This window comes from Amblyomma americanum, chromosome 2, assembly GCF_052857255.1.
Source record: "Amblyomma americanum isolate KBUSLIRL-KWMA chromosome 2, ASM5285725v1, whole genome shotgun sequence".
Lineage (NCBI taxonomy): Eukaryota > Metazoa > Arthropoda > Arachnida > Ixodida > Ixodidae > Amblyomma > Amblyomma americanum.
This window is the reverse complement of record NC_135498.1, coordinates 39033784-39058295: the sequence shown is the minus strand read 5'-3', so window position 1 is coordinate 39058295 and position 24512 is coordinate 39033784. Positions and strand designations below refer to the sequence as shown.

Below are 24512 nucleotides of genomic sequence, written 5' to 3'. Positions count from 1 at the left end.
GTTACGCTGCCCACTGCCTCCGGAGGCCCTGCTGCTCGTGCCTCGGCGCCCAGCCTGCTGCCGCGGCGTCCAGGGCTTGGTGAAGATGGAGCTTCCGCCGGCTGCGACGCGCCCCACAAAGTCACAATGTTTCAACTTCAACTTGCCGGTACCCGTCCAGGCGGACGACCTGATCGATGCCATCGAGGAGGTCGTCGGTGTCGGGGGGCTGCAGTATTTGCAGCACCTTGGCGGAACGAAGTTCCTAGCAGCTGTCAGCTCGTTGGCACAAGCCACAAAAACGTTGGCCGCGGGCTGTCTGCTGAAAATAGCCAGCCGATACAACGATAACTTCGTTTTTTCTCCGCCATGCTCCTTGTCACAAGTTCGCCCGATGATATGAAGGCGCCGTACAATAATAAGCACTTCACGAAGCTCACAAAATCCGTCACAAAAGTATTTTACAGCATTCCTTTTATACCTCTGTCACAGGAGCATTCTAAAGGCGTTTGAACAGAGACACCTTCCCAAAAGGAGTTGCATTTGCGGACGCATGACAAAGTCTAATGGATTTTCCAGAACGGTCTTTCCCGAAACCGGAGATCGCCGATCTCTTTTTACGGCTGGAAAGGCATAGCCTCCAACGCAGTGGACATTAATGCACATTTGCCTTTTACGGAATTATCAAAACTCGCACCACTCCCGGAGCCTAAGTGGCATTGGAAATACGAGAATATTCAGTGTGGTATGCCGACGTTATATGCCGTTTTGTTTAATTTCCCGATGCTACAATTGGGCTATGAAAGCGCTGTAGTAAACGGGTCTAGATTAATTTCGACGAAGGCAAGATAACCACTGCTCCTTAAGGATAACGGAGTGGATTCCAAGAAAAGGCAAGCGTAGCAAGGGGCTGCAAAAAGTTAGGTGGGCGGGTGAGATTAAGAAATTTGCGAGGATACGGTGGCAGCAGCTGGCACAGGACTGTTGATTCGAAAGATATGGAAGAGGTTTTTGTAATGCAGAGGGCGTCTTTAGACTGATGATATTGTTGATTGTCTATGCAAGTGTCCGACGTGCCCCCCTCCGCCTTTCTTCCTCTCGTCTTTTTGGAAGCTTGTCGGAAGCACCAAAGAAAAGGCTCCAAAGTGTCGAAGAAGAAACGCGAAGCAGAAATCACAGATTAGTGGGCCGCTATTATACCCGAGAAATTTCCACCGGAAACAGAGACGACCAACCATGCTCATGACGTGACGAAAACTCAGCTTGTCTTTCAGAGGCAGAGATTCACTCTCGATCGATCGATGCGACAAGGATTCCATCGGGCATGCACCTTGAGCGTATACAGCAAAGGACACCTCCGATGTATTGCGCTCATTGATGGCCACTGCACTGCCTTTGTTGACAGCGCCTGTGACAACTTCACTTTCAGCGCCCAATTGGGGGTCATGCGAAGAATACACAACCACCTTGAAAGGCCTGAAATGCGAAAAGCTGGAGGGTCGCTGACAACAAGGTCGACCGGAGCCCGCAACCCATAAAGACTGACTCAACAGACACGCACACCTCGCTACACTTCTTGTCCTCAAACGACGTTCCCTGTGCACGATCTTCAGGAAATTTAGAGAACAGAGCGAAGTCAGTGACCTAGTGCACTTATACCGCCAAATTTCTGAACGACGACACCATCGTTACTATCAGTACATTAGTGTACGAACTCGTTACTCTGACCAAGCCACAGACACACCCATGATGGCACAGAACGGGACGCCGATGACACACAAAGCTGTATTGGGTTTTCAAAAAATAAGGGCGCACTTGAGCGACCTATCGTGCTTTAGCACAACACGGATGCAACCCAAGAAACGCAGCATTCGCCATTGTTACCAATACCCGAATAATGTCCACCGCAGTGAACCGGACGTGCAATTAATCCTGTCATGCGGCAGGTACGGTTACATCCGCCATGAATTTTCAGACGTCAGACGTCGCTTGCTCAACATCCTATGCCCTCGACTACGTGCCTTTCGTGTGTTCGTGCCCTTCGTAATTCTGGAAGACCATCGCTGATCCGGGCTACGGAAGTGAACCCCTCGTTATTTGCAGCAAGGCAGTCGGCATCTTGCATTTGTATTCTTAAACAAGTGTCTCCGCCAGATGCCCGTTTGCTATGCTCCGAGAGTCGGCTATCGTACAATAAGCAAGGCTAAGCAGCTCTGGTCAGTAAATGGCAAGGAGACCATAGGTTTATACCAATATCCCTCGGATGAAAAGCGACGTTTTTAAGGCTGCTCGATCGCGGCGAGAAAATTGAATGAAGAGCGGCACTTTATTCGTGAACTCAAGAGCACGAAATGTTAGTGACTGGCGAAAAATATGCAGAGCGCTTACCACTGACGCGTAAATGCTATGAATGACCAATTTCAAAACCGACCTTTTTTTTTAGCGAACCCACACACGTACTTGAGAGAAATCGGCGTACTGTCGCTTGCGATGAGCACAACCGTTCCTTATTCATTCCCTGGCAAGAGCTGGTCCCGGATTCCTTTCAGCAAAACCTCAAAGATGTGTCTTTGAATTTGCTGGTTGTTTCGATGGTTATTATAAATGTTGAGAAAACATTGTCATCCCGGCACACGTAGAGTAAGCCATCAAAAAAGTTTCTTGCCCCGCAAGGCTTAAACCACGCGTCTCTTCGGGAGTTACACTACGTACTACCATAAGCAAAGCAAGGACTCGATAAGATAAAGCTTCTCAGCACCATGCAGTTTTTTCCGGTAAGCTCTCGTTCTTCGATAGCTCAGCTAACCACTTTCTAACTGGCGCACAGCAAGATGGACTATTTCAGATGTGATTGTTCTCGGCAGGCCATGTAGGCCAGTTACCTTTATTTCTTGTCGAAATATGGGTCTTGTTTAAATTTATTGTCTTTTGCGACTTGCATATTTATATGGAAATTTGCACCTTTTTAGGAGCTTGCACAATTAATGACCGTCGGCGCCACGAAATGTGGCATATGATGCCAGGGCTGTCAAGGAGAGAGAGGAGAGAGTGGAATGTGCAACTCGGCCTTAATCTTGCTGCTGTGACTGCTGGTTGGAAGTCGCATTGCGCGAGGTTTTTCTTCTGCAGCTGCTCTAATAGAGCCTAATCCTCTTCCTGATCGGCTGTCGGCACAATGCGCACCACCTCACGAGGATCGAACAGTTCCAGCAAAAAGCGTGGCCGCACGTGAAGACCACCTCCCGTCGCTGGATTCGGCAGATGGGGCAATTGAGGTCGCGCTCCATTTCTGCGATCCTAGCCCGCAGCTCTTCGTGTCTTGAGCAGCAGGGCTGGTCCTCTGGGGCTGCCTCACCAGACGGCGCACTTGAGCCTGAGCACAGAGAGGAAAAGAAAGCAAGATGAATGCCGGTCGACATTATCGTAACATTCAAACGACAAAAAAAAAGAAAAGCAGAGTGGCGAGCAGACCGCGGCTATTAGTGTGCAAGCATTACTCCGGTGAGAAAATCGCGAGCAAGACCTTGCGAGGTTTGCGGGCTTGGGCAATGTGAAATAAAAAATGAAAATAAAGTAGATAAATACCCGCGATTGGGATTCGAACCCCTTGGTGGCGCGAACAGATCAGCTTCGCAGGTCACTGCGCGAGAGCTCTAGGCTACCGCCGCCGACGAAAACGCCCACGTTAAACCGCAACACACACTCGCACTGTGCATTGCGCATCGCCGCCTTAACATCTGACACTACTATCAAACTAATATTCGCGCTTTGAGCTATGTGGCGATAGTGACCGATGAGCTGTGCGCTGATGCGTTGGCGTGGGCAACGCTGTGGAAGAAACACGGCATTAGAGCAATGTGCGTTGGCGTGGGCAACGCTGTGGCAGAAACACGGCATTAGAGCAATGTGCGTAGGCGTGGGCAACGCTGTGGAAGAAACACGGCATTAGAGCAATGTGCTTTGACGTTGACAACATTGCCGCAGAAACTCGGCACTGGAGCATAGGGTGCCGGCGTATATCGGTAAATTGATATTCACGATAAAAAAAAAAAGAAGAAGATGCGCATAACCATGGCTTCTTGGGTCAGTGGACACCTCAATCGCGCTTTCAAATATCAGTGGCGGCGGTGTCCATCCGCAAAAAAAACTATGCTTTAGCGCAATATTTCCTGTTTAGCAATGCTAAACCGCTAGCCATTTCTTTTTGTAAGACAGAAAGAGCTATCAGGAGGAATCGAAGCAATATAGCGCCAGCAATAATTACGAACAAAATTATGGTTTTGCCTTTCCCAAAACAAATCGTGGCTTCAGGCAGGGGCGGGTTTATCAGCAATTTTTGAAGTATGCGGTCGCGAGGAAGATGGTGGAAAGGGATGCGGGGATTAGGTGGGGGGGGGGGGGGGGGCTACATTTTGCACAATAGTTTTTTTTAAGCTTCCACAATAAAGAGAAAAATTAGATTGGAGTTGCTTTCATATAGAACACTCCTTGCTGAGTGTCGGCAGATGACGAGTGACAAAGAAGAAACAACGAAGATAGCTCTAATGCGCACGAAGCAATATGATCTACTAACCATTTTACTGATGCGGCCAAGTTGGTCATTAATAAGTACTCCTACAGCTCCGAGGATAGACAAGGGAACATGCTCACGCCTTGTTATGATATCCATGTGCGATTCCCCGGCCGCTTTCTCTTACTGAAATGCTCGCGATTTTGGGAAGACATAAATGTCAGTTCAAGCATGCCAGTTTTTCGAATGAAGCGAGTTGCAATGAATGATTTTTCTTTGGAGTTTTCGTGTGCCGGTTCTTTATTGGCCACTTAGTATTAGGCGTTAAGCTAATAAAACGGAGCGAGTGGGTTGTTTCTTTAATTATTTGGTTTCACCGTTCTCAGTGTTCTCCTGGGTGTCTTTTGTAGTCGACTTACGGCTCACCCATTAGGTACATATACTTAGAATTCTGCACGGGGAAGTTCTGGGCCAGTTGGTCCTACATGTTCAACCGCTCGTCCAGTCCGCTTCTCTGCCTAAGTCGGATGTAATGTTATCAGCGTTAACGTTCTGGATGGCGTACCATGATGCACAGCACCACGCATGGGGAGCATATACTTACTCGCTTCATCGGCCTGTTCCGCTGAATTCAGTTCCGGGTCGCTGTGCGGGCGAACGATTCCTCTCGTTCGGAGTAACGGCTGAAGGGAAAGGGCGGGAACGTAAATTTTTCAAATGAAAGTAAGAACACAGTTCGCAAACAAGCAGCATGAGCTCCTCGAAACAGATGCATAAAATTGGATACAGAGTACACCACCTGTCTGCTGCTGCTCTGCTGGTTAAGGCCAAGGTTTTTCTTGCATATTAAGAGCGCTCCAATAATTGAAAAGCCTTGTTACATTCCCAAACTATATTCGGCGCTTTTGCTTACCAAACCTATTGGGAACCGAACAATGAGGCGATGTCAGTATATCTTGTTCATAATCGCTTTTTGACAGTACCATGTCGTGTGTACATAATAGCTGGAAGTGGTCGCTGTCGGCGTGCTAATATATATGCCCCCATTCTTCCTTCGTCTTTGCGCTACTTGAAGCATTTTGATGAAGGACGAAGCTATGGCTAGTCTCTGAGACGCGATGCACGTGTTTAGTCATAGTCGCTTCCTCATTGGCAAGTAGAAGACGTTAATACTAAGTGACTGGTCCATTTGCGCTGCACACATACGGCAAACCATTGCCTTATAGGCGCGCTGTTACTTTTCGGGAGTTTCGGGAAAGATTGTGCATTTAAAAAAAAAAGAAAGGCTGCCACCGTCTAGAAGACGTTGAAGAAATGCGCGTTAGCTGTTTCGTTTACTAGGTGAAGAAAGCGATGAAGAACGCGCCGCTAGTCTCGAGAGACGGAATGCAATACCCTTTGAAACGGGGTGGATTGCCACCGTGCTTGGCTATGCGTGCACGCACGCCACCTAGCGGAACGATCGCCGCCTAGCGCCATCTATGAGAGAAATCACGATGCACGTCTACCTATTTTCGAGTGGCACCCCCTCAAGATAAGTCCCAAACGGAATTTGCGGCGGTGCGATATGGTAACGCTTCAATTAGTAATTGCAAGTACAGATTGTTTACCTATTCTTTAATTGTGGTTTTATTTCCATACCACAACCCATAGAGTTTTATTTGCCTACCAAATTCGGTATACAACTGTCCCCGGATGGGTACCCGTTGTTGTCGTAGTATATATATATATATATATATATATAGCTGAACGAATGCATACATGTATAGCGGTCCCGTAGAGGGGCAGTTTTGCTGCCCGTTTTAAGATATTTTTTGATGAGGGGGGGGGGGAGAGATGAGAGGGCGCAACTAATTTTAATGGCCGCCATATTTCGTCCCCTGACATCATACTCACATAGTTGCACCTCTATCCACCATATTGGACCGTGACGTCATCATTGGCACGCTACAGGTGGTTGTTTCTACAATGCTATTGTAGATGGCGCTACAAATCTCAATGCGAGATGCGCTGTTTTCTAGTTGCAGCCACAGATGGCGCTTTCATCTCATGGCTAGGTGGCTTGAGCCAACGCCCGATTTAAAGGGTTCAGCCGTATCCATCCATCCATCCATCCATCCATCCATCCATCCATCCATCCATCCATCCATCCATCCATCCATCCATCCATCCATCCATCCATCCATCCATCCATCCATCCATCCATCCATCCATCCATCCATCCATCCATCGGTAGGAGACCTCACGAAATCTCGAAACGTGATGAGTAGTTGGTGCCACAGATGGCGCTGTGATCAAGGGTGGTAGTAGGGTGCCTCAATGCAAGCGCAGAGGTTCCCGGGCGGAGACAACTTAAGTGACGCCGCCATATTCAATCACAACTGACCTCTCCCATGTACTACGAAATGCTCGACTGGTAGCCCAGTGTAGCTCTTGCTGCACAAGGCCGTTCAAGTTAAAGCACTTTGAAGCGCGCCGAGAGCATGAACGGCGCTGTTACAAACGCTAGCGCCGCTGATCCCGTGTCATTCAATATGGCGGCGCCGCTGAAGTTGTCTCCACCCCGGCGCTGGCATTGAGCACCCTAGGGTTTTAGCAGACCCCACGAAATCTAGAAACCTGATGAATAAGAGCTAACGCTCTCAAAACACTTCGACAGAAAAGTAGGCACCACGAATACCTGAGTCTCGTAAACAATGGACAATGCGTTTTGGAAAACCCTCAAGTCCAATGTGATTTAGAAACACCATCCAAGGTGGTGTATATTTGCTGTAAGGGAGCAATTACTGAGTAGAATCCCTCCAAGCGCAGCCGTACGGTTTAAAGGGCAACCTATACAGTGTTCAGAGAAGCTTCGTTCATGTCCTGCGCAAATTCCTCCTAGTCCGAGGATCGAACCCTGCACCGTCGCCTATCCGGAACAGTCGCTCTAGAAACACGAGCTAACGAGATAGGCAAGCATATGGCAGTGCGAGACTCATGTGGCAGTGCGACACTCAATTTATCTACAACTCTAACGGTGTTAGTTTAGGGGAATCACCTAAGGAGGAGTAAATTTGTAATAAGGGAAGATTTACTCTTTAGCAGCCACCCAAGCGCAGCCGTATACGGTTCGGCTGGTAGAGTCACGGCTAAAATAGGCGGTTGTGCCTGATTAGAACTACGCACAGAAGAATCCTTCTTCAACTGCGAAGATTTTGTGAAAGCTGTGTTGGTTTCTTCTTTAATCGTATGGCAGCGCTTGGACATCAGCTGATAAGTAATTGCTTCCTCATTAGAAAATCACTTGCAACAAGATTTTGCGATCACTCGTGTGTTAACAGACCTTCTTAAGACAGGTTCACTTCGTTTTGCTAGGTAGCCTAGATTCATTTAAGCATGCGAAAGTGCCCTTCTTCACTTCTAAAACCTCCAAATATCATTAATGTGAGATTTTACGTTTAATACGCAAGAGAAACATGAATGTCTGCACAAAGCTTACTAAGGCCTAATCGCTGAGAAACGCGTTCTTTTCAAGGCCAGCAAGCTCTGAACAGTGAGGAAAGATTATAGAAACCTTTATCTTTTTATTCCCGGCCTCGGAAAAGTCAGGGGAACAACTTCCGGACACTGCGGCGAACTTGAGGTCGAGTATGAAGCTTTGCCTTCCTGAACTATACACTTTTGTAGCGATATAGCTACATTATGGTAGCATTTCAAGCCTTCAGCGTGGCGGCGCCGCCACCCTGTGGCCGCGCTGCTGATAACGTTGTTCGTCACTTGATTGGTCACGTGACCAGCCACGTGGTGCAAAGCAGCTGCTGCTGCCGGTGGCGCGGCCCGCCGGTGAAATCGAGCTGCCACTGCTGTGCGCATGCGCCGTCTCAAGTGGGACGAAGATGAAGAAGGAACGTTCAGCGAAACGGAGCGGCGAAAGACTGCAATTCAACTGAACCAGTTCCACTCGGCCAGCTGTAGCTATTGCGTCACTCCTTGGTTTAACCAGAGCTAAACCACCGCCAATATTTTTCTCGTTGGAATGGTATAAAAAGACAGAAAAAAGCTTTGTCATGCCATTGTTCCCAGAGGAACTGGAAAGGGATCGGGCGCAAAGCCAAGCATTTAAGTTTCCCGATGCATCAGACCACTAGTCTATTTGCCGCCCATCGCTCTGTTTTGTAAATCTTCATCTTTCATCATCTTTCATCCTATAGTTCAGCATTTCTAATTGTTTGACGCCTGTGGCAGTGCCGCCATGACCGTGCAATTCAGCAGGCTGAATCCAGAGTTAGAAAGGATCGTCCATACGTCTTCAATGGTGGCGTTTTTGCAGTCGCACACTGATGTGGGAAAGCGGCCACTCCGGCCTATCCCGTCGCGAAGACCGATGAAGAGCGGGTGCCAATTGTTATGGCGCGTCATGCATCGTAAGCACCTGAGGACGTCTAGGGTACAGCTGAGTACGCAAAAGGGAACCGGTTAAATGCTTTGGCATCGAAAGCACAAAAAGCGGGTGAGGAATCCTATTGTGTTGGCCAGCTAAAATAGAATGATGGCGGACGCTCTTCAGGCTAAGAAAGCAGCCACGTAGACGACATGCCTTCTCCAGGTCGAAGAACACAAGCGGAAGAATGCTGGGAGCCGTTCAGCAGCGCAGAGCTCTGGCCGATACCCGAATGCCACTTCCACCATCTTTTAGAAGCCCTGGAATGCGCTCCGTATTTCTTACAATTCATCTCATTTTTACAACCACCTCAATGACGAACTAGAAAACATTTGTTTTTCACAACACTTATTGTAGCGACATAGAAAGCTACTTTTTACCTGCACCAGGAAGTCGCCAGCACACGTACAAAACTGAACGCCATTCTTAATCAATTACTTTACTAGTAATAAGTATAGAGAATCTCAATTTCAACGTGTAATAATCCAACCCAACAAGAGCAGTGGAAGTGCCAAAATTCCTACGGACAGGTCTGTTTCGTTAAGTATATTAACTACAGACTCAATAAGGTTTCGCATTAAGTAGTAAAATGTGAGGAACAAATTGGAGAAGGCTTACACACACCTCTCGGAGCGAAGACCCCATGTACGCTGCAGGTCCCCAGAAAGAACAAGATGGGCCTGTAAAGCATCATGCACGAAAAGAAAGTTTAGTCTTTAAGTTTACAGGCTTTAACGTCCCAGAGTGAATCCGACAAGGAGGGGAAGAAGTTTAGTGCGGTCACATAACACTCGTGGCCGTATTCAAACGTTGTAGACGGCTACGTGTGTTATTGTCACATAGTGCTGACAGCAGTCCGGCGATAAGTCTCTGTGTGTGTGTGTGTGTGTGTGTGTGTGTGTGTGTGTGTGTGTGTGTGTGTGTGTGTGTGTGTGTGTGTGTGTGTGTGTGTGTGTGTGTGTGTGTGTGTGTGTGTGTGTGTGTGTGTGTGTGTGTGTGTGTGTGTGTGTGTGTGTGTGTGTGTGTGTGTGTGTGTGTGTGTGTGTGTGTGTGTGTGTGTGTGTGTGTGTGTGTGTGTGTGTGTGTGTGTGTGTGTGTGTGTGTGTGTGTGTGTGTGTGTGTGTGTGTGTGTGTGTGTGTGTGTGTGTGTGTGTGTGTGTGTGTGTGTGTGTGTGTGTGTGTGTGTGTGTGTGTGTGTGTGTGTGTGTGTGTGTGTGTGTGTGTGTGTGTGTGTGTGTGTGTGTGTGTGTGTGTGTGTGTGTGTGTGTGTGTGTGTGTGTGTGTGTGTGTGTGTGTGTGTGTGTGTGTGTGTGTGTGTGTGTGTGTGTGTGTGTGTGTGTGTGTGTGTGTGTGTGTGTGTGTGTGTGTGTGTGTGTGTGTGTGTGTGTGTGTGTGTGTGTGTGTGTGTGTGTGTGTGTGTGTGTGTGTGTGTGTGTGTGTGTGTGTGTGTGTGTGTGTGTGTGTGTGTGTGTGTGTGTGTGTGTGTGTGTGTGTGTGTGTGTGTGTGTGTGTGTGTGTGTGTGTGTGTGTGTGTGTGTGTGTGTGTGTGTGTGTGTGTGTGTGTGTGTGTGTGTGTGTGTGTGTGTGTGTGTGTGTGTGTGTGTGTGTGTGTGTGTGTGTGTGTGTGTGTGTGTGTGTGTGTGTGTGTGTGTGTGTGTGTGTGTGTGTGTGTGTGTGTGTGTGTGTGTGTGTCTTACGCACCAACATTAGGCATCGGGGTGCTTGACGCGGTGCTCAAAATGAAGATATTTCTTAATCTTAGTCAGGTCAGCGCTGCTTCTTTTGCTCCATTGACCATCCCTTTCTCTTTGGCGTGGTTGAAGTGTCCAGCCAGAGTGAGGCATATTCTGACCTTTACTTTTCTTATAACCAAATCATTGTTATTATTATTGTAGTTAATTTTAAAGTGACGTGCCTTACCTGGTATGGAATCCGACGAGTCGCTGTCGCTGCCGCTGCTTGTGCTGAATGAGCTGCTCATACTAATGGTGCTGGAGCTGGCAGCCTGCGAGGCCTAGCGAAGAAAAATTGATTTTTTTTTTGTGCCCAGACATATGGCAGTGCATGAAATGAATACTAAGCTTTTAATGTTCTTCGCTGGACACAAAGGGAAACTTCGTTTTTCGCGTAACAGTTGAACATGTTAAAAATTGGATGAATATTTAATTTCGGCCTCAATAGTATGACGCGATAGCGTTAATGAGTTAATGTCCATATATGCGAAATTGATCACGCTCAACTTTAAATTCACAGGTTCCTGGGAGTCCTCATAATGGTCACTGCGCAATGGTGCTGCGGTTAAGGGATGCGCCACTGCCCTGCGATGGCAGGAGCTGCCACCAGTCGACCTTGTGCGAACCAGGTTCTTCTTCCCGAGTAACCTTTCGCAGGCCTATCAATAATTTAACAGCCACCTGCCACGGTGGTCTGTTTGCTCAAAATCTGGTGGCCAGGTTGTGACGACGCTACGAGGTCACGTGTCCAAGGGGGCCACGTAGGTTTCTTCTCCGGAGGACGGGCACCTGGGCCGCTCTACGCCACCCTATTTTTCGCTCATAGCGCTGACAACGACGTCGACGACGTCGGATCTCCTGCATAACGGGAACCTTAACGCTACCGCGTTAAAACTTATTTTTCCGGATAAAAGTAAGCAGCGTCCAGTCTTAGAACTATCGCTAAACTTTAAGTCATTGTGATGACACATGATTAGGTCGAGTTGTGGCCCAACCGAATACACTTATCTCAGGATGAGTTATCCGTAAGGAGCACTGTCAGTAGACAGCCTGTTGTATTGATGTAAAGATTGTGAAGACCAGTACACATCAGTTCAGAGAGTGAAAGTGTGTCCACCATTACAACTTCCACTCGTCAGATACCGCAAGAGCATGCTAGACATTATGATAGAATGTTTGTTGTCATGAAGCAGGCGCTTTTAAAGGGGGTAGCGTAGCTTATAGATATACTAAGGTCTGTTTGCTTAATTGCCGAAGTAATTGTTAAAGACGTTTTCCTTGCAAAATCAGGAGCTGAAAAAATTTTTTGTGTCAAACCCACTGTACTGATTCGCAGTCTTTTAACCAAAGTTTCACAAGTGCACAACTTTACGTGAGAGTTAAACAGCCAGGACTAGTTGACTTATAGATCTCAACGACAAGCAAGTGCGCTTGTTTGCTCTCGTGACATCAGATAAATATTAGTCACTGACTTTTGCCATAGTTTTAGACTTCTCTTACCAGTTCGAAACTCTCGCTCGATGTGAGCGACGTCACTGAAAAAAAGAAAAAAGAGGAATTAAAAACGTGAACAGGAAAATAACAAAAATCGAGCAAAACAAATAAACAGAAACCGCCAACTGCACGTTTCAACGACGCGTTCCCAAATTTTCGCAACTCGGAGCGGAAACAAAGGGGTAGCAGAAAGTTACTTCGTGGCTTTTTCGAACCGTTTGCAAAGAGCAGAGGTTGACCGGATCCACTGACAGTCAACAAACAGTTCGGTATGCATGAGGAAGAATCAAGCCTTTTCAAAGTGCCTAGTAGGCAGCCGCAAGCGATGAATGGAACTGCTGCAGGTGGGTGTCAGACAGCTTTAAATGGTGTACTTTAGGTTTTGAGCAAGGAAACGGCACAGAAACTCCAAGACTTCTTGAAGGACACGTGCACGACGCTAGACGGGAAGGGATAAGGTTTGGTTTCGTGGTTTTATAGGGCTTAACGTCCAAAGCCGAATAAGGCTATTAGGGACGCCGTTGTGGAGGGCTACAAATAATTTCGACCTCCTGCACTGCGCACTGACATCGCACAGTACACGGGACTCTAGCATTTCGCCTCCATCCAAATGCGTCCGCTGCGGCCGAAATCGAACCCGCGTCTTTAGGGTCAGCAACTCATAACCGTAACTACTGAGCCACCGCGGCGGCGGGCAGGGATAAAGGCGAGAATGAAAGGAGGAACAGGAAGTGGTGACGTAGTGGCGAGCCCGAAATAATTCCGAGAGCCTGAATATTAATATGAACTGACATAGGACAGCACAGTTGGGACTTTTGAGTTTAGCCTCATCGAAACGCGGCCTCTGCGGCCAGCCGGCATTATATCGGGATGAAACCAAAGACAACCGGGAGGGGGGTGACAACAATTGTTGGCGAAGGAAACAATGCAGCGACGGAAACATGAACTCCCAGTCTCAATGCTGCGCATTTCCATCCTGCCTACGCTGGCTTATAAGAACTTGTCGGCAAACCAGGAGTCTTGCTCAGCCTAAAGGAAGGGACTATAGACTATCACGTTGTGAACTAATTGTGATAAGCGCACAAACTTTTCAGCGCTCGTAATTTAGCGAAGGCTACTTTACCTGTAGTTCCAGCAGTGAGTTCTCAGTGTGTACACACTCTTAATGTAAAATACCAGTTTCTTGAATTCTATGGTAGAGAGGGGGTATAGACAGGTCAATAATCTTTAGAAATCACCCTTCCAGGACAAGATTTTCAAGTTCACGCTCCCCACCCTAGTGCCCTTCCAACGTCACAACGTTCTCCCTTGCACCAAGCCTTTTTACTCGGAGTAGACCCCATATGTAAATCCCGCTAATGATGAACGCTTTGCCCAGACGAAGGTGAGTCCTTTTGTAGAAACGTTGGCAAGCGCACTGAGGAGTTTCCGTCCCTCGTTCACTTAAGCGCGTTTCTTGAATTTTTATGCAGTACAGAATCGTATGCAGTGGTCAGCCGTATCATGTCCCCGAAGATATATTTTTGAAAAATCAAAGATTGTTTCCGCGAATACGAAAAAAAATGAACAGTGTTAGCTTAACTAATTTGTTTTTATCTATGGTTTCGACAAATATTTCGGCCACCACGTTGTACATCATGAAACGACGATTCTTTTGGTGCCACCCGCATCCTTCTGCAACCGCTGGTTCGCCCGCCAGGGCCTTGAGAAGGTCGCCCCCACTACGGTTTCGAGGACCAAAGGCCGTCGGTACGAATTCCTAACACAAACAAGGCTTCAACTCGACTAACAACTTTGTGCGCAAAACTGAACCGATCCGTTTGACACTATACTCCGAACCATGTGCACCAAACGGGTGGGAAACAATTTTGTTGCCAATATCGAGACCAACGGGCACCAGTCACGGCACTCACTCAGACGGTACGTATACATATATCTATAGCGGCGGCCGTACCGGCCCGACGACTGCTCGCGCTGCCACGTGATGGGGATCACATTTTGCTGACCTGAATTTCCGAACGCCATCTTGAAATCCCGGACGGACAAGAAGAGTGTAGTAAGAGCTCAGGCTCTTAAAACGTATCGGTGCGGAGCAGGCGAGCTTTGTAAAGCTCTGATTAATGATTTATATTCATCCAGCAAGATTAGACTCGTGGTGTAACCCTAAGACATAGGACAAGAGTTGCCTTGCGTCAAGCGGGAAGGAGGAGATAACGCTCGCAGGAGGTGCTTTCAGGCAAAGTCTCTTTCATGTCATCGCTTTAGAAAACGGCACAAATACCTTACCTGAGGAATGCGTGCTAAGCGCATCCGACTCTTGGTGGTAATCGGAAAAATCACTGTCATCTTCCGATGACTCCGTCTCCTGATCCACATTGGCCTGGGGAGCATACGTTGATGACAATCTGCAGTCCTGCGACCGACCGATGGTTCATCAGTTACCAAAGTTAAAATTACACAAAAATCTAGCACAAGTTTTGTGGCCCTCGATTTCGCTCTCTAAGCTTGGAACCCGCAATGAATAGAATATAGTTTAGTTTATGGGGGTTTAACGCCCCAAACCGACTAAGGCTATGAGAGACGCCGTAGTGAAGGGCTCCGGGAATTTCGACCACCTGGGGTTCTTTAACGTGCACTGACATCGCACAGTACACGGGCCTCTAGAATTTCGCCTCCATCCAAATTCGACCGCCGCGGCGGGGATCGAACCCGCGTCTTTCGGGCCAGCAGCCGAGCGCCTTAACCACTCAGCTACCGCGGTGGCTAATTAATAGAATAGAATAGAATATAGGGTAGCAGCCAAAACTGATTGCGACAAAGTAAAACAAGCAAAAATTTTGATTTTAGTGAATTTTTAGTTCATTTTCTAAATAACTAAACAACATAAGAATAGTAATACTTCTCCACACTTTCGTTAGTACCTAAGACTCTAGGCTTCCTCGATATATAACCTAACAAATCCCCTTAGGTTCCCTATTCACGTCTAGTAATATGTAGATCTTGATAATTATTTCATTTTATTTACTTCCACAAATTTATATTTCAGGAGAGCTTGTGACTTGTGTGTGTTTGTTCGTCTAGATCAAAGGGCACGGAAAGAGTGTAGGAAGACTCCACCGTCTTTATGGTAGCCTGTAAAACTCGCATGTAACTGCCATTAGTGTTACCAGTGAAAATATGAAATGTAATTCGTTCTTGCCACTAATCCTTATCAGTTTAGCAGTCACCCGAACCGAAAGACAGTCAAGGTGCAAAAAAAATTAAATGGCGATTCCAAATATACCCGCCGCGGTGGCTCAGTGGTTAGGGTGCTCGACTACTGATCCGGAGTTCCCGGGTTCGAAACCGACCGCGGCGGCTTCGTTTTTATGGAGAAAAAACGCTAAGGCGCCCGTGTGCTGTGCGATGTCAGTGCACGTTAAAGATCCCCAGGTGGTCGAAATTATTCCGGAGCCCTCCACTACGGGACCTCATTCTTCCTTTCTTCTTTCACTCCCTCCTTTATCCCTTCCCTTACGGCGCGGTTCAGGTGTCCAACGATATATGAGGCAGATACTGCGCCATTTCCTTTCCCCCCAAAACCAATTATTATTATTATTCCAAATAGTTCTTGGAGGTCACTCAGTCGCGAGCAGGTGAGAAAAATTAGCTGCGGTTGAACTACTACTGAAGCTGGTTAGAGAGCGAAAGCTCTGGTGATTCGGTCAAGTAGACGCGGCTTGGCGTCTGTACCGTTGAGTGCGTTTCGTACACTGGATAAGCAGCGCGCCCACCCTGCCACCCTGGCAGGTGGCAGTTAATGGTTGACCGCGAGAGGTTGGTCACCCAATGAACGCAGCGGCCTATTGCTGCAGTGTCGCGTGTCTGCCACAATGTTGTCGGCGCTAATGCATGCAGCACGTACCTAAAAACGCGACTTAGGCGTCCACTGACCCAGGGAGTAAGTTATGCGCCCTTACTTCGCTCAAAATCATCGGAGTCTAGAACGTTGTCAACGCCAACGCCAATGAGCACAATCAACGGAGAGGGCTTATAGAAACAGAGGCGAGCGCTCGGTTTCGGCGGCGGCCGCGGCGACTGAGTGACGTCATAGCTGTCACGTGGTTCCTCCTCGGTTCAGGGTCAAACTCGCGCGCATGACGAAGAAGTTACGGAGGGGAGTAGTAAAGATTTCGCTTTAAAAGCAAACACAAGGGTTCTTTCTATCCTTTTCTCTGTGTCCGCATCTTGCTGAGCAACGAGAACTATAGACATGACAAATCTACTACCCCAGCAAAGTTGAATTCATTGACCTAGCTTGCCTTTAAACTTATTAGGTTTATATGGGGTATAACGTCCTAAAGCAACTCAGGCTGTGCAGGACGCCCTAGTGGAGGGCTCCGGAAATTTCGACCATCTGGGGTTCTTTAACGTGTACTGATATCGCACAGTACACGGGCCTCTAGAATTTCGCCTCCATCGAAATTCGACCCCCGCGGCCGGGATCGAACCCGCGTCTTTCGGGTCAGCAGCCGAAAGCCATAACCACTCAGCCACCGCGACGGCTCCTTTCAAGTTTAGGCATATGCAATACCCAGATATCCAGTGCCGTGTATTCTTTTCAGGTACTTCGTTCACATTTTGTGGACGCGACTTGATCACTATCGAACCCTTGTATACAATGGGCAATGCCCATGAACGTGTACGCACTGCAATGTGTTGAAATCGGAAACATGTTCTCCTGAGCCATTTTTTATATATTTATTAACTTATTGGATGGGCCATACATGGTACTGCCTGTGGGGCAGGACAAAAGGAGGTAATTAGTCTCCTGACGAAGCCCTGGCCCCACTGGACGCAACAGCAGCGGTTGCAAAATACATGTACACAGTACAAATGCAATTGGACATAACAATCATCACCATATAAAAATGGCGATGAAGCATGTGACAAATTAGAAAAAAAAGAAACATGTTATTGTTGACACTTTGTACACAAATATAGAAATCAGAACACAATAACTTTGCAATCATAAATCATTAATCGTACGTTTTTGGCCTACTATTTGAAGTGAACAGAAGTTGTATTCTGCGTTTGAAAGTTCTCAGACATCTACATGTTTTTGCGATCTCTAGAATGTCTGGAGAAATATTACACAATTTCATGATTTGATGATCAATTGTCTGTTTAGAATAATTTGTCCTTGGTTTTTCTGTGACAATGAAAGTCCTACAAAAATTGTGACCAGTATCTCTATTTAGATAGTGACTAACAAATCGGCTTTAATTGCTTGCAACTTCAGAAAATATGTACGCAGATAATTTTTGTATGTATATTTCGTGAAAAGGTCGGATATTTTGTGTTCTCATTACGGTTACAGGGTGTACATTTTTATTATATAGTGTTCTAATCGCCTTTCGCTGCAGTGCAGAAAGTCTATCATTATCAGTCTTAATTCCGGTTCCCCATATTAAGGCACAGTAATTAATTTCCTGCGTTCATTCCTGCGGAATGCAGAATGAACGGAATGAACACAGGAAGTCATTTCAGAGATAGACCTTTGCGGTTCATGTAAACTCTGGCAACCCTTGGGTATCAGATGCACCATTTCTTCCTAGATGCCTTCAAACTAGATGCGACCACCATCCGTGTGGTAGCGTTCAAAGCATGGCATTGCGCAGAGGCTTCTGGCACCACTTGCACCAGATCCTCGTTTCCTTGCGGACGTTTTTTGCCATTTGCGGCTCGCTTCAGGTAGCACACTGCACAGCGGCGTGTCGGTTCTTTCTTCTTCTTTGTTGGCGGGATGTGCGACGGAAAGTAAAAAAAAAAACGCGGGAAACGCGACGCAGGCCTTCCGCCATCGAGTGTTCCCATTCGCATTCAAGAAAAGCGCAAATGATGGAACTTGTGCTGCCATCTATGTTTTATGCAATAAAGTACCATTTGACGAGCTGGGGTCGTTATGGATTTTCCACGATGTATCACATCGTGGAATATCCATGACGACCTCAGTTCGTCACCTCAGCAACACAAGTGCTGACCGCTCGTGACGAGCTGAGGTCGGCATAAGCCCTTAAGGGATTATGTAGCCTATTTCTTTATACGGGGCTTGACAAAAATTCCATAATTATTCCATAATTTCTGCGTGCAGCCTAAAAATATTTGGAAAATTTGAAAATCCCCCTTTTTCGAATTATTACCTGAAGGGGGCATTCATTTTTCTAATTTTTATGTCGCATCACTGTAGAATATCATTAATGTCTTGAAACCCGCCGTGGTAGATCAGTGCCTATGGCGTTTGGCTGCGTTTTTATTCTGGATCCTCAGGCTTTTAACTCTTTGCTGCTGGTACTGTCGCGGCCCGAAGAGGTGGGTGCTAAAATGCAATGCCACCTGCGGATTTTCACCGGACACAGCAATGTCTTATCCGTTACCACCTGCGACCACTCATAGCCTGGAAGCTCAACTACCTCCTCCTACTCGGAGCTGATTCCTTCAAGTTCACATTTGAAGCTCGAGCACCGTTGAAAGGCCAAACCACTGGCTTAGATCAATGAAGACAACGTGCAGTGCAACGGTAATGCACGCAAAATAAAAGAAAAGCTCAGAACAAGCTTTTAGAAAAATGCGAAACATTTTTGTAACAGGGCACTTCCCACACATTGCGAAAATTATGATTGAACTCGCCGTAAGAATTTTTCGTTTACATACATTTTAGCGATGCCGCAATTGCAAGCTGGCTTTCATTACTGCTTCATAGATGAATATATTCCATCTCACGACTTCTTGCTGTGGTATGGAAGCTAAAGCCGAGGGACGGCGGCTTCCGAAACTGCATGGTTGGCTAACATGCACTTAAGAATAGCACACTTGTGCAAGCTCTCTTATCGCGTTCGTACATTCCAATCTGCGACAAGGGTTTGTGAGTTGATGCGTAGGTGAAATGTAGCTCCCTTGTTATAATAGCAGCGTTTATTCTACAGGCTTCACGGATGTTGATGTCAGCCTCACATCTAATATTTTCGTTCATCCATGCATCCCTGATTTCAGTGCCGTTGTATCGTTAGCTGAATGGTTTCGACACTACCCCACAACTGCGGTCAGCATGTGACTTCAGGTGAAGCACCGCACTCGAGGCACTAAGAACAGAAGAAATGATATAAACTTGAAGTTGTAAATTGTGGATTTTAACACCGCGAAGCGACACATGGGCTATGAAGTTCACAGTAGTGGAGGGCTTCGAACAGATTTAGACCCCCTGGGGTTCTTTTACGTGGACTTAGATAAGATCGCTAGTGTATTAAGCAAGAATTAATGTGCCAGAACAGGGCCGCCGCGGTGGCTGAGTGGTTATGGCGCTCGGCTGCTGGCCCGAAAGACGCGGGTCCGATCCCGGCCGGGGCGGTCGAATTTCGATGGAGGCGAAGTTCTAGAGGCCCGTGTACTGTGCGATGTCGGTGCACATTAAAGAACCCCAGGTGGTCGAAATTACCGGAGCCCTTCCCTACGGCGTCTCGCATAGCCTTAGTCGCTTTGGGACGTTGAAACCCCTTAAACCATAAACCAAACGAATGTGCCAGAAATTTAAGACTTCTGGCTCTTTAAATCCTTGGTAGTGAAAAGGTCCTTCAAGATGGCATATGAATGCCGCTGGCATTTTAAGTCATGAATTAACTGGAAAAAAAATTAAACAAGTGATCAGAGTATTACAGGACACTGAAGCGTAAATTAAAGTTGTAATTCACAAAGAAAACGGTGCGAAAAGTTCAGTTCAGTTCAGTTTTATTCCTTAAAGGCCCCCATTTCAGGGGGTGTTACATAAGGACAAAAGAGAAAAAAACACGGCGCTGGTCCCGTCGTGTTCGTTTCTCTTTTGTCCCCGTTTTTCGCGCCGTTTTATGTGTGAGTCATGAACCAACTAGTCCAAACTGGAGTTCTCCTTAAAGTTGTAAATAATGCGTTTTAACACCCTGAAGTGACACATGGGCTATGAAGTACGCAGCAATGGAGGGCTCCGGATAGATTTAGACCCTCTGGGGTTCTTTTACGTGGACTTACATAGGATCGCCAGTGTATTAAGCAAGAATTAGTTGTGCCAGAAATTTAAGACTTCTGGCTCTTTAAACTATTGGAAGTGAAAAGGCCCTTCAAGATGGTATATCAATGCCGCTTACATTTTAAATCATGAATTAACTGGGAAAAACTTGAAACAAGTTATCAGAGTATTACGGGACACTGAAGCCTGCTTCCGACGCGTTTCCCCACGGCTGATGCTGCAGAATTCTTTGTGAAACGGAAATGTGCAAAACTTATTTAAGCGTCCTTACCACGTGAGCATTGGGTAATGTCCAGGACGCCACTTGACCATACCATTGTAATAACTAACACATGGTGTGCAAAATACACTTCCTGATGCTGATGCTAGTCGGGGAAGGAAGAATCTGAGATAAAGTCAGATTTCAGATAACGCTACGCTTTTCAAGGCGAAAGCCTGTAATGGCTCATGCTCGCGACCCTGTCCGTCCGTCCGTCTTTCCGTCCGTTACGCTCTTCAGCAACTCGATAAGAAAAACAAATCTTTCTGCACGACCGAATTCGAACCACCTTCCTTTCGTTCCGCAGCCTAGCGTCTCACAAATACGCTACTGCCTGTTTTGACAGTTTACAACGGATCACAAACATAAGTTCTGCGCTGCATTCTCACACATCAAGAGCGGACATGTGTTTCACTCACGTGAGAAAATCAAAACTGTTTCAAGGAACACACCTCTCCCATCAACTCGATAACTTCATCTCAAAAACATAGCTCCTTGTACATTTCACGCCGCTTAAATATGATTTCTTTGAAGTAATCTCGGACAGACCGCGCACCTTCATCGCAGTGTCGTACAGCCATCCTGCTTCGCCAAGTGCTGTGCGGGCCAAGAAGGAAAATTACATCGTATTTATAAAGATCCGCCTCAACGTCCAGGAATCGTATACCATACGGCGCCAAGGGTAAGTCTTTCTTCATTTTACGCTGGAGCATGTCCCCAAAGAGCAGCGCATCCCAACAATCAATAAAAACGTGTTCTATTGACTATTGACACAACAAGCAGTCAGTACCCCATGGTAAAAACAATCCCTTCTTCTCCATCGATGTTTTAACCGGCAACGTACCAGTGTGCAACTTGAAGAAAAACCTCTTAAAACCCACCGCTTGCACTACCATTTTCCATACTCTATTTAAAACATTTCCTGCTTGGCCTACGCTATACAGCGATAGATATATTGGCTAGCTACTTCCTGTCAACGCATATGTAGTTCTCCGTGTCTATAGGACGCTGGAGAGTGTTTGCGCAAAGGCGTCGAATCAGACGGATGCCTCCCAAAAGCCCTCCAGTGTCTCCAGCATTTAAGATTCACAAACAATTGTGTACTTAATCAACATCTTAACCACACATCAGCGACACAAGCAGCAACACCGCGCTAAAGGCTTTCGCCTCACCGCACTTTAGGCCAGCAAAGTTCCCCCCTGAATTTTTTTGCTCATAGCCATGCGGCTAGCCCCTCATGGATGTTCATGGCAATTGTTCAGCGTGATACATCTACATCTTACAAATATCTACATCTTACAAATATGTATTGCACTGGTACATTTAATACAATTTAACTTTTTTTCTTATGTTCAAAGCGCATGACATGAGATTTCACTTGACACAAAGCGCACAGCCGCAACAAGTTTGCCATCGCATAATGAGAGCCCACTTGCGTGGCGAAATTTGTAGCTAGGACATCATCGTCATCATCATCAGCCTGTCTGCGCCCACTGCAGGACAAAGGCCTCTCCCACAAATATCTCTAATTAACCTGGCCTATGCCAGCTACGCCACCTTATCCCTGCGAACTTCTTAATCGCATTCCCCCACCTAACTTTCCGCCGTTCCCTGCTACGCTTGCCTTCTCTTGGAGTCCACTCCGTTACTCTTGAGAACCAGCGGTTATCTTGCCTTCGCATTACATGCCCTGCCCAAGCCCATTTCTCCCTCTTGATTTCGACTAGGATGTCATTAACCTGTTTGATCCTTGATCTACTCTGCCCTCTTCATGTCTCTTAACGTTACACCTATCATTTTCCTTTCCATAGTTCGCATCGTTGTCCTCAATATATGATGAACCCTTTTCGTCAGCCACCACGTTTCTGTCCCATATATGAGCACCGGTAATAGGGCGAGGGCGGCCCTGATTTATACAGTACGTTTGAAACGTTTCTAGCGAGGCGAACTCTGGATACTGTAAGATGTGCGTGCTGAAACTGAGCGAGCATTTGGCATATCACAAAAGCACCGCCTTGAATTGTGTCCGGGCCGAGCGGTTTCAGGGTGGTGTGCAAGGGCAAACAAACCGACTTCCATCTAGCGGGACATGGACGGCCCCCTCCGTAGCTACAAACGCAACATATTTGAGAACGCAAAAAATACGTACGTGGAAAACTGGGAGTGAAAGAAAGGAGCCCATCCCGACAAGCCTTTCAGCCTCCAACGTTCCTGTGCGGTGTTCTGCGAGCGGTTATCCGCGTGGGGTTCGAATCTTCGTCTTCCTCAAAGAAGCACTTCCGTTATACGCTTGTCATTATTCATTGTTGCCAGTGCATTTGTTCTTTCCTCCGTTTTCATAATTGCTACTCGCAAGTAAAAAAAGTATAGCGGCGGAATCGAGCGAAGCCACGAGGTCACTTTTTGCGATGCCGCCTCACAACCGGAAGTTGGGTCTCCTCTCCTCCTCCGTTGTTTCTCTCTTCTCGTTTCCTGCCTTCTCCGTCGAGCTTCGGGGCGCGAATTGCGCCGGGCTCGGGTAACGTCGTGTCGACGGTGTCGCGTGAAAGCGGAACTTCCGGAAGTGCAGTCCGTAGTTGCATCCTCAGCGACGTTTTGAGACGGCCACGAATCTGCAGTGTAGTGTGTACATCAGCCGGCTGTTGTGTTTCACGCTGCAAGTCTCGTGCACAACCTTTCTGCGCCTCTCAAGTGAGCATTTCATTGATTCATCTGCTTACGCCAAACGAAACGTGCTGTGCAACGTTCACTTGCGCGCGTTCTTCAAAAATGAGCGCCGTCCAAAGAAGTGGGCTGACACCGTGCACCCTTTCGCATCATAGCATCTAGGCCGAATTGCGAGTAGTGCAATCCTTGGTGAGAGACAAGATGACATCCGTCTGAAGGGCAGATATGCATGTACAGCCGGTGGCAAAAGTCTATGGACCACGCGTTTCTCAAACGACGCCGATAGCTCTATTATTAGCGGGCGGCTGAAGACCACGCTTGTGGAGATGAAATAATAAAACTGAGTTTCACCTCCAGAAGTGCGATCTCCAGCCGCTGGATAGTAGCAGAGCTGTCGGCTTCGCTTGTGGAACACGTGGTCCACAGACTTCTGTCCCCGACTGTACAAACTGTGTCATGAAACGTAGTATTAAGAAAGCTGTTAGTAAGAAATACGCGTGCTGAGAGTGTAGTACAGAACATCGTGATGCAAATACGTGTGTCATACCTCGTATAATGCCCTGATTTGCTCGCGCTATATATTAACTGGGCAATGATAGATAGGAGCAGCGATTGAGCGCATTCAAGGAGTACATGCGCGACAGTAAAATCTGGATAGCAACCGTTTATCGCACATTTTCGTGAAGCTTACATAGTTAAAGAATCGTACATTTGTATTTTGCATAAATCTACTGGCTGATTCCACAGTATATTTTTTTCAAATAAATTCGTCATCTGACAGTATTCAAATTATTCAGGTTCTTAATGTAAATGTGAAGATGGGTGCTGCGTACAATTTCTACATGCTGCTATTACATTACAGAAATACTGTTTTTTTTTCATATATGTTTGCATGTGCGCTTTGGATGTTGTGCTATGGAATTCTTAAACAACACTGGTGCCTTCTTTTTAGCCAGCATGGAATGACGAAACCAAGTACTCAAGTCGAAAGCTGACGAAGCACCCTGAGGCTCCCCTCTCTCTTATTCGCTTTGTCTTGTCAAGAAACCCACTTAACTGCCGTTTCTCTACCACGACTTACTGTGAACACGCATGAATTGATCTATGCACAGATGTGTAATCTGATATTATTACGGATTAGTCTTCTTTTTTTTTTGCAGAGTTCATGTCCTGAAGCCGTGTTGTAGCGACAAGAGGTGACACACCTAACAGCTGTCACAGATTGATGTCACCTATCTGGGGTCTTTAACCCTATCACTCAGCACACGGACATTTTTCTGTTTTGTCCCCCTTGAAATGTGGATGCCACAGCTGGTGAACACTTCCAGCTCATACTAAGCAGCTGAATGTTACAGCCTTTGTGCCAACACAGCGGTGAAGAAACATTTGGCTTTCTTGAAGGCGAGACG

The 24512-nt window shown here is 46.9% G+C and overlaps 1 protein-coding gene across 1 annotated transcript; it reads right to left on the bottom strand.

Annotated features, from left to right (window-relative positions):
• Position 1: 1 nt before the first annotated feature.
• Positions 2-22848, bottom strand: LOC144119636 (uncharacterized). Its single transcript, XM_077652206.1, has 9 exons — positions 22586-22848; positions 14426-14552; positions 12146-12180; positions 10833-10926; positions 9537-9592; positions 5094-5172; positions 3171-3352; positions 147-208; positions 2-101 (listed from the first exon to the last, which is right to left on the bottom strand). Exons 1-9 carry the CDS (start codon positions 22616-22618, stop codon positions 2-4), a joined length of 768 nt encoding a protein of 255 aa, XP_077508332.1. The 5' UTR covers positions 22619-22848.
• Positions 22849-24512: the final 1664 nt, after the last annotated feature.

Coding starts and splice junctions, on each gene's coding strand:
- LOC144119636 (XM_077652206.1), bottom strand. CDS start 22,618: ATGGGCTCCTTTCTTTCACTCCCAGTTTTCCAC. Junction 9,593..10,832: donor CTCGTCGGATTCCATACCAG/GTAAGGCACGTC, acceptor GATGCTTTACAG/GCCCATCTTGTTCTTTCTGG. Junction 5,173..9,536: donor TGGGGTCTTCGCTCCGAGAG/GTGTGTGTAAGC, acceptor CTTTCCCTTCAG/CCGTTACTCCGAACGAGAGG.